General features: G+C 41.3%; 1 protein-coding gene across 1 annotated transcript in view; it reads right to left on the bottom strand.

The window, feature by feature from the left end:
* Positions 1–14047, bottom strand: part of CPS1 (carbamoyl-phosphate synthase 1) — a 94152-nt gene that overhangs the window by 48333 nt on the left and 31772 nt on the right. Inside the window, exons 14-20 of the mRNA XM_062578995.1 lie at positions 11676–11865; positions 10919–11076; positions 10037–10165; positions 7645–7789; positions 7040–7250; positions 3787–3985; positions 1358–1534 (exon numbers count right to left, since the gene is read on the bottom strand). Of these exons, the coding sequence (XP_062434979.1) occupies positions 1358–1534; positions 3787–3985; positions 7040–7250; positions 7645–7789; positions 10037–10165; positions 10919–11076; positions 11676–11865 (1209 nt within the window). The remainder of the gene's footprint in view (positions 1–1357; positions 1535–3786; positions 3986–7039; positions 7251–7644; positions 7790–10036; positions 10166–10918; positions 11077–11675; positions 11866–14047) is intronic.

The raw sequence follows: 14047 nt of genomic DNA, 5'->3' as shown, positions 1-14047 counted from the left end.
CCTCTCAGATACAGGAGAAAGCTGTAATAACTGAGCACAGCTGCTGAAGCTTGCTCTATACTTATGAACACACATATCCCCCTGCTTGACAATTGAGAGTTAACAGCTGGAGAAGTCACATGTTCATAGAGCATTTTCTGTTTTTCATCCAGGTCATTTATAAGAGGGACAGAGATGTGAAAACCTTTTTACAAATACAGCACAACCTCAGCTCCCCACACTTACATGGAAGACAAAGTAAGCTGTATCCACATGAGCATAGATGGCTTAAAAGACTCCACCATGCAAATTCAGAGGCACAAAACATAGTAAGTGGGAGTTCCCTGCCAGGAAGGTTTGCAGTCTTAAAGAACAAGACACAGATGGGCTATAAAAGACAATTGTCCCCTCCTCTTATAGAGGGTATGGGCATGTGGACAAATTAGCCGCAGGAAAGCCAAGGTGTGAAATTCCATCTACTCTGTAAAGTACCTAACTCCACATTTACCATGATATACACACACAGGCAGTAACCATGGAACAGAGAGAAGAAATAATTTCACACCCCAGCTCCCCTCACAATAAAACCCACCCTTACCTGGAGGCCTTGAAAGATGAAGTGATTTGCCTAAGGTGACAGGAGATGGCTTAAAGAATGCTAAGGGAAGGAGAGCCTATTTCAGACAGCAGGGGATCCAGAGAACAGGGATGCTAAATTTAAATAGTGGTTCCTTTTTTCTTTTCTTTTTTTTTTTTTTTTTTTTTTTTCTTTTTTTCAGTTTCAAGCCATGGCAATGCAGCAATTGCAAAAAGAAAATGTTCTCAGATTGCAGCTTACCATTCTTTATCCTCCTTTGTTTCACTTCTCAAAATGATCATTTTTTCCCCCTCTTCCTTTCACAAAGACTAATAAAAATCTGCAAAAAACAGCCAAATTTGACTGTGACTTATGCTAAGGTAAATAAGGGCCAAACAACAGCAAATATTTAGCAAACAATTACATTATAGGAGCAAGCAAAAGAAAATAGATCCAGATTTCCACTAGCATTCAGCTAAAGACTGACATGCCAAGACACAGGCATGGACCGCACCTGTTGCTGAATGCAACAAGCGTGGATGATGCCGGGAAAACATAGGTGGTAACAAGAGAAGTAAAAGACACATAACCACCCAGCCACTGCATGCCACAGAGGAAATTATGAGCGATAGAAAACATCTGTACCTCAACAGCAAGGATCATGCTATACAACACAATCCCAGTGTGCATGAGTGAGAGAAGCAAGGGGGTAAAGAACACTCTAGCTCTGCCACCTTGGTTGATCTAAGTGTGTAACTATATTCAAGAGGTGTAAGTTCAGGGCCTTGTATCTTTTATTACCTTGGCCATGGCATATATCCGAGTGCTGGACGGCTCTGAGACTTCCCTCTGGAGATCGAAGTTGGCTGGCCAGGCTTTGTTCATGGGCAGACGCGAAGTGAAGCCATCCACAGAGGGGTGGCACATCCGCAAGGCCTTCTGGAAGCTCTCTTCAAAAGTGCGTCCAATCGCCATGACCTGCAACGCAGAGCACCTGCACGGTAGGTATGGTGGCTGCTGCCCCGCTCGCCTCTGAATAATAGACGGTGGCAAATTTCAACTATAACGATAGTCTAAACTGACACAGAGAAAGATTACAGCCTGCAGACCCCCTCCCTGAGCCAGCCATGCTGCCTTAACGACAGACGCAGCTGACTGAGCCGTGAGAGTCCCAGTTCGAGGTCCGGCTCTGGCCATAATTAGCAGTGGGGAATTTCAGACAAGTGACTCTGTACTTCGGTCTCCCTATCCATAAAATAAAGGAACTTGCTGTTCTCTTCTGTAAAATGCTTTGAAGCACTTTAGTAGAGGAAAGCATTGTGCAGCAGCATGTGTGTAGTAACACAGAAAGACATTTCTGTTTAACAGCCTGTTAGAGATAGAAACCCACAGTGGGAATTTTAAGGTTCAGATGAATAAATCTGTTCCTTTCCCTTTAAATTATATTTAATGGACACACTTCCCTATGAGGACTGTCTTAAAGATTATTCCTTTCTAGTAAAGCAACGCTAGCGCTTCCCTTCTTCAAACTCGATACCACAGCTAATAAGAAAACAAGCCCTTCTGTGTAGAAATCTTTGAGGTAACAGAGCCCTTTTTCAAATTCCTACATTTTCATTTCCCTGGGCAACATAACCCTAACAGCATAAATATCTCAATGTTGAAAAGTGTCAGAGAAAAAAAATAACATTGTTCTCTCTTTTCTCACAGCTCCACTGCCCAGCACAACAGAGCTCAGGAAAAACAGGCCAGGCCAGACCATTCAATTAATAAAAATGCAGTAGGTGCTGCAATCTGATTTCAGGTCTGGGCCTAGGGAGACTACTGTGCCATACTAAAATAGATACAGCTGCAAGAAGCTCTTTGCTTCAAACACACCCTGTCTGAGTCACAGGTCCTAGAGATTAACCTGTTGCTGACTGCCTTCACCAGGAGTAAACTGCAACGCTCCGGCTTCGCCGCCACCATTGCAGTTCACCCCATGGCAATCACAGAGCAGGATGGTTGAAGCACTGACTCTTCCTGTATCTCCCTCTACCCAGCTGTTGCTGTTTGCACAACTAGAAACTGGAAGCAGCTTCTTCCAAGCTAAGGAGTGGGACACAGAGTCCCACACTGCTGTCCCATCCCAAGAAACAGCAGTTTCAGGTGGTTCTGCTTTTGTGATATGCAGCCCCTGGAGGGACTCAGTAATGCCTCCTGCAAATGCATATGGCCAGGAAGCGTTTACAGGTGATAGCGCACAAGGCGACTGTATTTGAGAACCCCAGCTCTGCAGAACAATGTAAAAACCTTGAAGAAGAGAGGGTTAATAGGAAAATAGACAAATAAATAAAAATCTGCAGAAGCATCAAGTCACTGAAAAACCTTATCACCATTAAAAGTAAAAATTGCCACAGCAAAGCCAAGTTCTAATTAATTCTTCCAGCAGTGATGAGGGCTTGTTGTCTGCACAAGGTAGAATTGATGTTAGAAAGGTCTCATGTGTCAAAATAATTTAATTGAATAGCTACTTGAAAAGCATTAGGAAAAAAAATAAGCAGCCAACAGACTACACAATTAATTATTTTGTGTTGGTTGATAATATGTAATTAACTAACTAGATGGGTAATTTACCCATTTTGCTCCTCTTAAAATTTGGTCTGAAAATGCTGTTACTGTCTCAGACACCTTAAAAAAAAAGAGTTTAAAAGTCACACTGTCATGTTTCAGATATAGGAGACAATCACATTCTAAGAGCAGTAAGTCAAACTGTAGAGCAAGATTACATGTTGTGTTTCAGAAGTATGCTGAAATTAGGCACATGGTTTTAACAGAGACTGAAAATCTTAACAAACTACAACTCTAAAAGCTACTCTATTTAACTACAGCTATATAACTCCAAACAAAAAATAAATCTGGGAGTCCTTTAGTGCATGTTAAGAATGAAGTCAACCTCAGGCAATTTGAAGTGGACTCTCTATTCCTTAAAAAAATACGTAACAAAAACACCTGACTATTTATGAATCCATACTGAGATGTCCAAGATCACAGACTCCTAATTCATTCCAGTTGAATATAGTGCTGGGCAAAACTCAGTTGAGCTGAATAAGTATCTTCAAAAGTCAGTTTTCCCAAGCAGTGTGGCTTATTTAGACCTAAGAAATTAGGTATCTTGTGGGCGTCCAAGAAAAAGAAATTACTTTCTCCAGTGATGCAAGGTAAAGGAAGCAGAGAGGTCTCATACTCACCTCTCCCACACTTTTCATGGAGCTTCCTATCTGGTTAGAGGTACCCTGAAACCGGTCCAGATCCCAGCGCGGTATCTTGGTAACAATGTAATCCAGGCTGGGCTCAAAGCAAGCAGAGGTTTTTCCTGTCACCACATTCTTGATTTCTGGCAGGGTGATCCCCAAGGCAATTTTGGCAGCAATGAATGCTAATGGATACCTGCCAGAGAGGGGAGGTAGAGAAGGGTAGAGACGCAAACACTTTAATATTGTGGCTTGTGCTGCAAGTGACAAGGAAGCTTTGTAATCCTCCAAATTTGCTTTAATGAAATTACCTGCAAAAGTGAATGGCAACAGCTCACTGTTCCTAGTACAGACTGTTAAGCATAGCTCATCTGAAAAATGAGTCTCAGGCTTACAAAGAAAATTGTATCTTTCATATCCAGAGACTAAAGTTAGGAAATAGTTATTAGAAAATTAAAAAAAGAAAGAAAGAAAGAAAGAAAAGCAAGAGGCTTAAGCTTAAAGTGTGGCCCTACAATTCAGGACATTTGCATTCAGTTCCTGGCTGTGTCACTGGCTTCTTCGCAATACGGCTTCTTAACCGCCTGCCTCACTTCTTTACATGTAAAATTAGAACTGCGGGTGGTTGGGTTGTTTTTCTATCTTTAAATGTTGAGCTCCTGACAGGCTGGACTACACTTTGCACATGGCAAGGTGACACAGTTCTTGCTTGGTTGAAGTCACTGACAGTTTACCAGTATAAACAGTTAGACAGACTAATTACCTAATAGTCTAAAGGACAGACCTCTCCTTGAAGAGCAAACCCCACAGTCCCAGCTGAGACACACCGGTACCTCACATGTACAGCTATAATCACAAGGGACCTGCCTGGCCCCTCAGCCAACCAACCATCCAAAGCAGAAGATCCGAGTATCTCTGTGTGGTAGTGCCAGACTTGCAGCATTTCTATGGCGTCTTGCTTCAGAACAGCACAATTCCATTATATACCCGCACGAGACATTCTTGATACCTCGGGGGCCACAGCAGTGTCCGGATGCCACCCGGCCAGGGCTGGGACAGTCATTGGCATGCGCGGACCACTACACGCACGTGTGCGGCCTCATCAGTTGGGAAGCAGCCAGGTTAGTCACCTCAGCTCAGTGGCCAATGCCAGAGTAACATAACTTTTGCTTCTGGCAAGGACTTGGCAATAGCATACATAGGACACTAGAGTTCATGGTGTCTCATATAGCACACAAAGAAAAAAAAAAGAAAAGAAAAAAACCCTTCAACTCCTCCCCCCATAAAACACAACATCAACAAAATCCTTAAACAGTTTTCCTGTTTTTCTTTTCTCTTTTTCCTCAAAAGCAAAGTTATGGGTTCCCCCCAATCCTCCAAAATGTTACTTTTTGTTTGAATCCTGGTACCAGAAGGAGAGGGGAATTTGCTATTAGCAGCGGACATAGTTCCAGGGTACCAGCAGGACGAGTGATAACTGGTCTGTGAAGCTGATATTGGCCAGGCTGGAGCAGAAGAAATGCAGTGAGTCACTTGCAGAACTGTCTGTTCTCATTCTGCTAAGGATGTTATTCTTCATAATTTCCAGTTGGTTGGAAAGGCCTCATCAGCAAGCAGACAAGTTACTTTATTCCAGTATAAGAAGAAAAATCTCCTCTTGAAAAATTACCCACAATATTTCCTACATTTACTTCTTATGCCACATACTTTTCATGACCAGTACTGACAGATGAACAGCTCTGATTACTATAAAATACACATTGCAAAAACAACCAGAGCCCTGTAGTACCAGGTGCTGCACCAACTGAGTAAGAAACGGTCCTCAGCCAAAAGCTTTCTTAATGAGCATACCATAATCATTTCCTTCCCCTTAACTTTTCCAGTGTCCCTTGCTCATTCACTGAAGCAGGATATTTGAGGTCACCAGTCACTGGCACCATCTGCAGGAAATCTTCAGCTCTTTGAAACCAGGTATTGTACTGGATCCCAGGCAAAATCCAAACATGCCTTTTGGTATCTTCCCCTGGTTGCTTCTCTCCTGTATTTCTATCATAGTCAACTTCACCATGAGCTGTTTGGATAGCTTTCAGTCAGGACAATCCATGTGCAATAGCTCTGAGGAAACCCCCACTGCTTCTGTCACAGAGAGACCAAGCCCTCAGCACCAAGTCCTCTGTAGCACAATCAGCTCCAGCACTGCTACTATTCCAAAGACCCTTGTTGTTTTTTGAGAATCCCAGGAGTAGGTCAAATTAAACAGATGAGTGGTGACTTCATATCCTCAACATCATGGAAGAGCACAGTGTTCAAGTACAGCAGCTCTTGTCTGGCTTCCTAGCCTAAACTCTCTGTAGAGCTACCAGCTAGGTCTGGGGCTGGCTGAATAGCTGCGAAGTCACTATTTAAAATACGTGCCACTCCCACAGCGAGACTGCACACACACAGATATGTTTTGCTGCAAGTCTGTCCCCCAAAAGAAAACCACCAAATGCCCACTGTCCACTACCATGGCTCACCTCCAGTCTGCTATGGCACTTCAACAACCACCAGAGCTGTTGAGAACTGCAAATGAGAGATTAATTTGCACCTCTCAACAGCATCTGCAAAGCACAATTAAGCAGCCAATTTCTAAACAGCCTGCTTGGACCATCCTCATCTTGATTAGTTTATGATTAGCCAACAAAACAAAGGCACCTAGCAATACCATTTGCATCAATCTGATGGACAGCTCATTAAATAGCTATGTCCTCTGGGTCCCAGAAATGATTTGTGGCCAACACACAGAGTGGATATGCTTTGTAAGGACAGCTATTAGGCTCCCCTGCTTTCCCCTCTCCCTCCAAGAGCTTTTCCATTTTCTGTAGTAATAGCATCAGCATGTGGGAATGGACCTCAAGAGGTCACTAACCCGTTCCTCCATCTCACAGCAGGACCATCTCTCCCACAGTCATTCCAAGCAGATGCTGAGAGGAACTTTTCTTAGAAGCATCACATCCAGAACTCTACCCCTGAGTACCCACACTGCACCACAGTTCTCCCTAACAGCCAGTCGACTTTGCTGTAAATTATGCCTGTGCCTCTTCGCCTTCACTGCATGAAGAGCAGATGCAGGAACTATTCTTTCTTGCAGCTGTCATTTATATATTTAAATAATACACTGATCCAAGTCCCTCACCATAATTTTCTCTTTGTGTGTTTCTCCTCTCCTCCTCACCTTTTTTTTTTTTTTTTTTTTTTAAAGTGATCTTACCCTGTTGCTTTGGATGCCAAAGCTGAACTTCTCGAGAGTCTGGCATTAACTTCAATGATGTAGTAGTCCAAGGAAGTCGGATTCAGAGCAAACTGGATATTACACTCTCCCACGATGCCCAAATGACGGACAACCTTGATGGCACGATCCCTCAGCATCTGAAATTCCTCATTAGTGAGCGTCTGGCTTGGAGCCACTACAACAGAATCCCCTGTTTATCACAAATCAGCAAGAAAAGGAAAAAGAGAAGCACTTCAGCGGCAGTAAATGCTAGCACACAGGTCACTTTCTATGCTAACCTCTTCCCAGCAACAAAGTTAAACGGACATTCAAACTGTGAGTGCAATGAAAGGCACAGACAGATGGAGTCCTAGCACTGGATTTTGGAGAAGACTGGTAATCTTGTGGAGAATGGGATCACAGTAGTAGGTTCAGCCTAGCAAAATTTGCTTCACACCCAAACTAGAGGTACCCAACACCTAAGTAGTACTCCTAGAGCCCACCTTACTGATCACACAACTATGTCAACTATGGCAAGCAGAAGGGCTCTAAATGGGAATAGGAAAAGAGCCATTTGTGGTGAGCCACCCTGCACCCAAGCCTACCTGTGTGGACTCCCATAGCATCAACGTTTTCCATATTGCAGACAGCAATACAGTTATCAGCAGCATCTCTCACAACTTCATACTCTATCTCCTTCCAGCCAACAACCGACTTTTCCACCAGAATTTGATTAGTCATTGCAAATGCCTGGTGATATTTTAGAGAAAATGAACAATAAGAAAACATTATTAGATGTTCTCATATTTAAGGTTCTATGGCACCTCTCCAGACATCGTAGACCAACAAAAAAAAAAAAAAAAAAAAAAAAAAAAGAGAGAGAGAGATGAAATTAAGCAAAGTTTATAGCACTGATGACAAGCACCTTATGTGTAGGGGTTTTTCGTACTTGCGCAAAAAAGCCTGGGCTAGAGGAGTGGTACTGCACATCCGCCTAGCCGTTCCCTTCACTGAACGTACGCGGAACTGGAGGTGCTGCAAGGCAACACCCAGCTGTGCCTGCAATGCAATCCTTGCTGCTCCTGCAGTACTCTACTCAAGATAAGCAGACTCAGAGACATCAACTCAAGGCCAGATTACTTAAACTGGCTGTGCTATGAAAAGATATGCCTACAGATGTTCGGTTATCTGAATTACATACCCAGTCAGTCACACCTGAAGTCCAGTGTTTGAAAATCTCATTCATAGAAATATTACAGATCATCTTCTTAATTGAAAAGGAAAGAACAAAGGTTACGCTGAGCTGTGGAATTGAGAGCCAAGAGTCAAACTAATCCAAAAATACTCACGTTATTTTACCTTGTGAGTTTTGAAATACTGTTCTTTATTCAAAATGTTGAAGTTCCTTTAGTACCATTTTTGAGAAAAAATGAAATCTTTACTCAAATAATAAAATCAAATCAGACTTTTGGAAGAAAGAAATGGAGGTTTCAGAAACATGAGTATTTTACTAAAAACATGAATTGCACCACCTCTAAAATTTTAGAGAAAGTAAGATGTTTACGAAGAGTTGCTACTTCACATTTTTTCAGGGAGAAATCAAGACATTAAGGGATGGGGACACACTCCCTTTCCGTTGTCCCATGTGACAGGAGAAAAGGCAATGGGCAAAAACTGAACCACAGGAAGTTCTGCCTGAACATGACAGGGAATTTCTTCACTCTGAGAGTGACGGAGCACTGGAGCAGGTTACCCAGAGAGGTTGTGGAGTCTCCTTCTCTGGAGATATTCAAGGCCCGCCTGGATGCAACCCTGTCTAACGTGCTCTAGGTGACCCTGCTTGAGCAGGGGGGGTTGGACTGGATGATCATCAGAGGGCCCTTCCAACCTTGCTGATTCTATGAAAAACATTTTTGTTAACAGAAAGAAATGCTGATCAAAACCAGATTTCCCACTTAAAAATGACAGCAACCTTTCAGACAGCTGTACTCAGAAAGTCTCTGAGTAAATTTCTGCTTTTTCTGAACAACGATAATGTGTAAGCTTGAGCAAGTAGTGTTCTCAACCTCAGCGATCAATCTATAACATGGGGTTATGTTCACCGCCTCTCTCCTGCTCCTGTCTGTCTTGTCCCCAAGAATCCCTGGGACAGACACTGCCTGAGCAGGTATTTGTTCGGCACTGTGCACGCTGCTGTTCTGCTGACAAATTCTGGGCCCAATGTAGGGGAATGTAAAAAGGTAATTTTCACATAGAGCTCTTCTTGCTGACATTAGCAGTGTTTCATTATAGAGATTCATGAAAGGTTAAGAATCTCAGCAAATCAGGAAAAACAGAAAAACAAAGTTTTTAAAGAAAATTTGATATTCTTTTCCTAAAATTCAGCATTTTTGCCAGAAAAAAAGGCTCTCACCCCCCTGCAATTACTTGTTTATTTTTCTCAGCAAATTTGAAGAAAACAGTCTCTGATTCCTTACAAAGAGAGCTGTCACTTCTTAGCCAGAGACAGCTGGCCAATGCCAAAATTCTGAAGTGCTGTCCTGTTAAATCTCTACATGAGCTTTCAACACAGCAAAAATGCCACATTTAGATGGAAACACAGCAGAGGCTCAAGCCTCTTCACTCTTTTGTCCCTGATATTATGTTATCAATGAGCTTTTCAGAGGTTTTAGCTCCTGGATCATCTTTCATGCACTGTTCACTCCTGAAGGCAGGTGAAAGGAGTCTACTATGTTTCTTTTTTTGATCAAAATTACTGAAACATTTGCTCAAATTTATGACTAATTTTTGATTAATTTAACTCATGTGTCATTTAATCATTTGCATTACCAAAGTTAGTAGCAAGATTTATGAGAAGAGAACATTAGACGCTATCATGATAACATTTTAGGGACAAACATAGCGTATGTACAACCTCTACTGTTTTTAACTATGAGAAGAGTATCTAAAAATCAGAGGTCCTAACTCCATTCCTATGGTTTGCAATTGCAGACGTACTTTGATGCTAAGATCCCGTAGACTTTCCTTATCGTGACATATGCCTGATCCCAGACCACCAAGCGCATAAGCAGAACGTATCATGACAGGGTAGCTGATCTTTTCGGCTGCCATCAAAGCATCTTCAACCTTAAAGCAGAGGGGAATACATTTCAAAGACAATGACAACGACTAAGCTGAACAGTCTTCAACCACATTTGCTTGTTTAAATGGAAATCTCATCAGTAAGACACTACTCTGTCTGAAGACATAAGACAAAAAAATTAACTCAGCTTTGTAATATTGAACAAAGGTTCTGCCAAACAGCAGAAAATGGGAGCACAGACTCCAGGAAGTGACTTCTGTTCTTAAGTTACATGTCGACTTCCTGAGGAAATGTCCTTACCTGGTCTGTCTTTCCCAGACTACAGTACCAAATAACACCTCCAACAGACATCTCTGTTTAAGAGTTTCCTCCAAACTCAAACAGGCCTTCCCACTGAACCAATTACTTTTTCACTCTTTCATCTTCAGGAGGGATTTCAGTAGTGCTGACTTTAAGGATCTGAAATCCTAAGCCTATATAGCTTGTGCAAAATAAAACAGGAAAAAAAAAATGTAGCCACTGAAATGGTATATATTTTTGTACCGCAGCACAGGTATGTTCCCATTCTAATTCACTTTTCTTGTCAGTGGTTAAATTAGCTTAGACTTTCCAAGTGTCTAATTGCGTTTTCACCCATTCTAAATCACTGTGAACCAACATCAATCACTGTAGAGTGCTGGTGAAAGTGTACAAGCTACAGTGTCCACAGTCGTCTTAAGCATTCGCTAACAAAACTAGGTTTTTTTAATAACTAAAACAGGCAACAGTAACTTCATATTCAATATTGTCTGATTTACCGATTCCACTGCAAAGCTAGGAGCAATCTTTTCATTCAGCTCAGTCAATTTGTCAGAAAAGAGCTGTCTATCCTCTGTAGCCATGATGGATTCAACTGATGTACCTAGGACCTTCACACCGTACTCTTGCAGCACTCCTTGCTTGAAGAGTTCCACTCCTGCAGAAGGAGCAAAGTCAGAGTTTTGATGACTGAGGCTGGATGAAGAACAAAGTATCCAGAAGATATCTGACTAGCTGACTGCTTGCCTGGCCTCATCAACATATAATTTTACTATTTCTCAGTATTAAAACTCAAGAGCCATAAAGTGAAAGTTTCCGGCCTAAAATTTATGAAACCTGGCACTAGAGGTGAAGTTACTGTTTGGCCATCATCCTCAATTCAAAGCAAATCAGTGTTATTGGATAATGCTGCAAGGAGCTAAACACAGCCAGCTTTCCATTTTGGTCTCTACCTCAAGGTGTTCACTCATTAGATCACTACTTATAGTTAGAATACCCCCAATCCAGCTATGATAACACAGACTTAAGCTGCAAAGCAGAATACCCAAATTACTTTTAACTATCAAAAATAGCCATTAGATATGATGTTCACAGCTTAACAATTACTCATTGGCCCACAGTCACTCCCCTTGGTAACCCAGGCAATGTATTGGACGCATGGGTCTCACGTTTCAGTAGAAATGAAGTCTGCTGAGCAAGCGATGAAAGCAACAAGTTCAGCTGCAAGGAGAGCCGAGGTACCTGTGCTGTACCTACCACAGTTGAGAGCTGTCTGGCCACCCATGCCCAGAATTAATCCATCAGGCCGCTCAGCCTTGATGACCTCCGTAACAAAGTGTGGAGTGATAGGAAGGAAGTAGACAGCATCAGCTTGCTTTAAGCCAGTCTCATTGGTCTGCACTGAAGCAATATTGGGATTCATAAGAATGATTTTCACATTCTCTTCCTGAAAAATGAAAGTCTGCATTAAATGTAGGTACACGTGGAAAAAGAGCTAATAGCATTATCAGCAGCAAGGAGATGGCCTTCAACAACCAATGCCACCAACAGAGGAATTTAGAAAGCCTGGTTCTTTACGGCTTCCTCCCATAATGGACTTCTGGTATCCTGTAACAGACCAGTAAGACACTGATTCTTTCCTTTTGTCCTCTACTTTTGTGAAACTCGAGGAAATGGAGATTCCCACCCAACTCAAAAATTCGGTTAAAATTGTTTAATATGTTCAGAAGTTACACAGAGGAGACTGGGAGACACATCAACATAATCATCTATGTTGTATTTCTCTTGGAAGTCAGACCAAAAATGACAAAACAAAATAATTTTAATCAAAAACTATCTTTTCTTGTCAAGCAATAGCTCTTTGATCATGAGTATCTCAATAGTTCTCTAATTTTTGTACCCACTAGTAAAAGTACAAGAATACATTTTCAGATTTTCCAGAAAGAGACTTTAATTTTCCTAGTGTTATCACCCCCACTTATACAGAAGATGACAGCAAAAAAAATCTATACTAGTCTGAGATCTCTTTTTGTACACTCAGAAAGACTTGAAGAAGATCTCTCAGTTATGTTAAAAGTAATGCTTAAGTAACTTTAAATAACACTTAAAAACCTTCTCCCAAACCTTTTTATTTGATACTGTATATAATAAAAGATGGAGCCTGCCTCTATGTGCAATGCAAAGGTTAGACAAAAAATCTACATTATTTATCTCAATTTCTCATCTGTGAGAGAAAGAGAAACTAAAGTTTATAATCTGCCTCCTGCTATACCTGTGAGTTTTGCCACCCTCCCAGCTACAGGTAGAATTTCACTCCAATTTGCTCATTAATGCAAAAATTTAAGGCAGAGCTGAGATTATCAACTCTCTTCTCTCTTGAAGTACTAGTGGGTAATGAGAAAGCTAACTAAGTTTGGCTAATAACAATGAGACTAGAATGTGGCCAAGCTTAAAAACACGTCAAGCACAGACGGATAAAGAACAGTTAGTTACTGCTTTATGAAAAGGTGCATTGGAAAGTGAAAAGACTGTGACCTGATTTTTATGGGAATTTATTCTCATCTCCATCAACTTCTTATAAGACAGTAAGCTTCCACGAATAAGCAAATCCTTTGCAAACAATGCTAACTATAGATGTAAAATACGTTTCAAGAGAAAGGATTAACTACATGGAAAGAGAGCAGGATAAAAAACAATTATGGAAAGCTTCAGAACAAACAGGAACTGTAATCAGAAATGGTAACAAAATAAATAAATAAATAAATAAATAACAGGAAGAGAGTTGGTGGGCTGAGGTCAGCCATTCCCCAAGCAAATGCTATGGGAGCGTTATGGGACCATGTACGGAACTTGCTATTTTTCCTTAGTTCACCAACAATACGAAAACACCACAGGATTTTTTTTTGTGTTTGGTTCAAATTTGGGATTGTTTAACCAACTGTTTGGGGGAACAAATACATAGCTCAGATTCTTAACAATGTTCTCTCTGCCTACCGACTTCAGACACTGAATTAAATTCTTCACTTTCCTTTAATAACTTAAGATAACACTTTAAAAATTGGCCATAAATTTCTGACACTTTCTCATGGTAAGTTGGATTTTTTCACTGAATAGAAAAATGTGCTTTCCTTGGACATGTGTGGAGCAGGGCAAGAAAAGAAAAGAAAAGATTAAACTGTTATGGAAAACGTGGAGTGATTTCTCTAAAACCCCAAAACTGGGTAATTTTCACGGCCGTGCAGAGGGAGAAGGACAGTTTTCTGATCAAAACAAGCTTCTCTGACAAATGTACTCAGAAATTCATGATTTTATTTTTGTTGTAATGCAAGAGGAGGGGGAAGGAACATCACTTTCCAATGAGCTGGAGTAGTCGCACATCTCAGCCCTTGCTTTCCTGCTTATCTGGGGCAAGGTGTCTTAAGAACCAGTTGGCAGCAGTAAGGAAAATAATTAACGCGTAGAATTAATGCCCACTGTGCTAAGAGATACATTTTACTGATACCGTGTTCACAGGCCCATTTGTTTGGGATGCTGGATTTTACATTTATTTGCCCATACAACTCTTTTCTTCAACTTTTTTTTTGTTGTTTTATATGTTCACAACAATCTGTGTGATGATCCCCCATCCT

The sequence above is a fragment of the Rhea pennata genome, chromosome 6 (genome assembly GCF_028389875.1).
Source record: "Rhea pennata isolate bPtePen1 chromosome 6, bPtePen1.pri, whole genome shotgun sequence".
NCBI classification, from domain to species: domain Eukaryota; kingdom Metazoa; phylum Chordata; class Aves; order Rheiformes; family Rheidae; genus Rhea; species Rhea pennata.
This window is presented reverse-complemented; position numbering and strand designations above follow the sequence as displayed.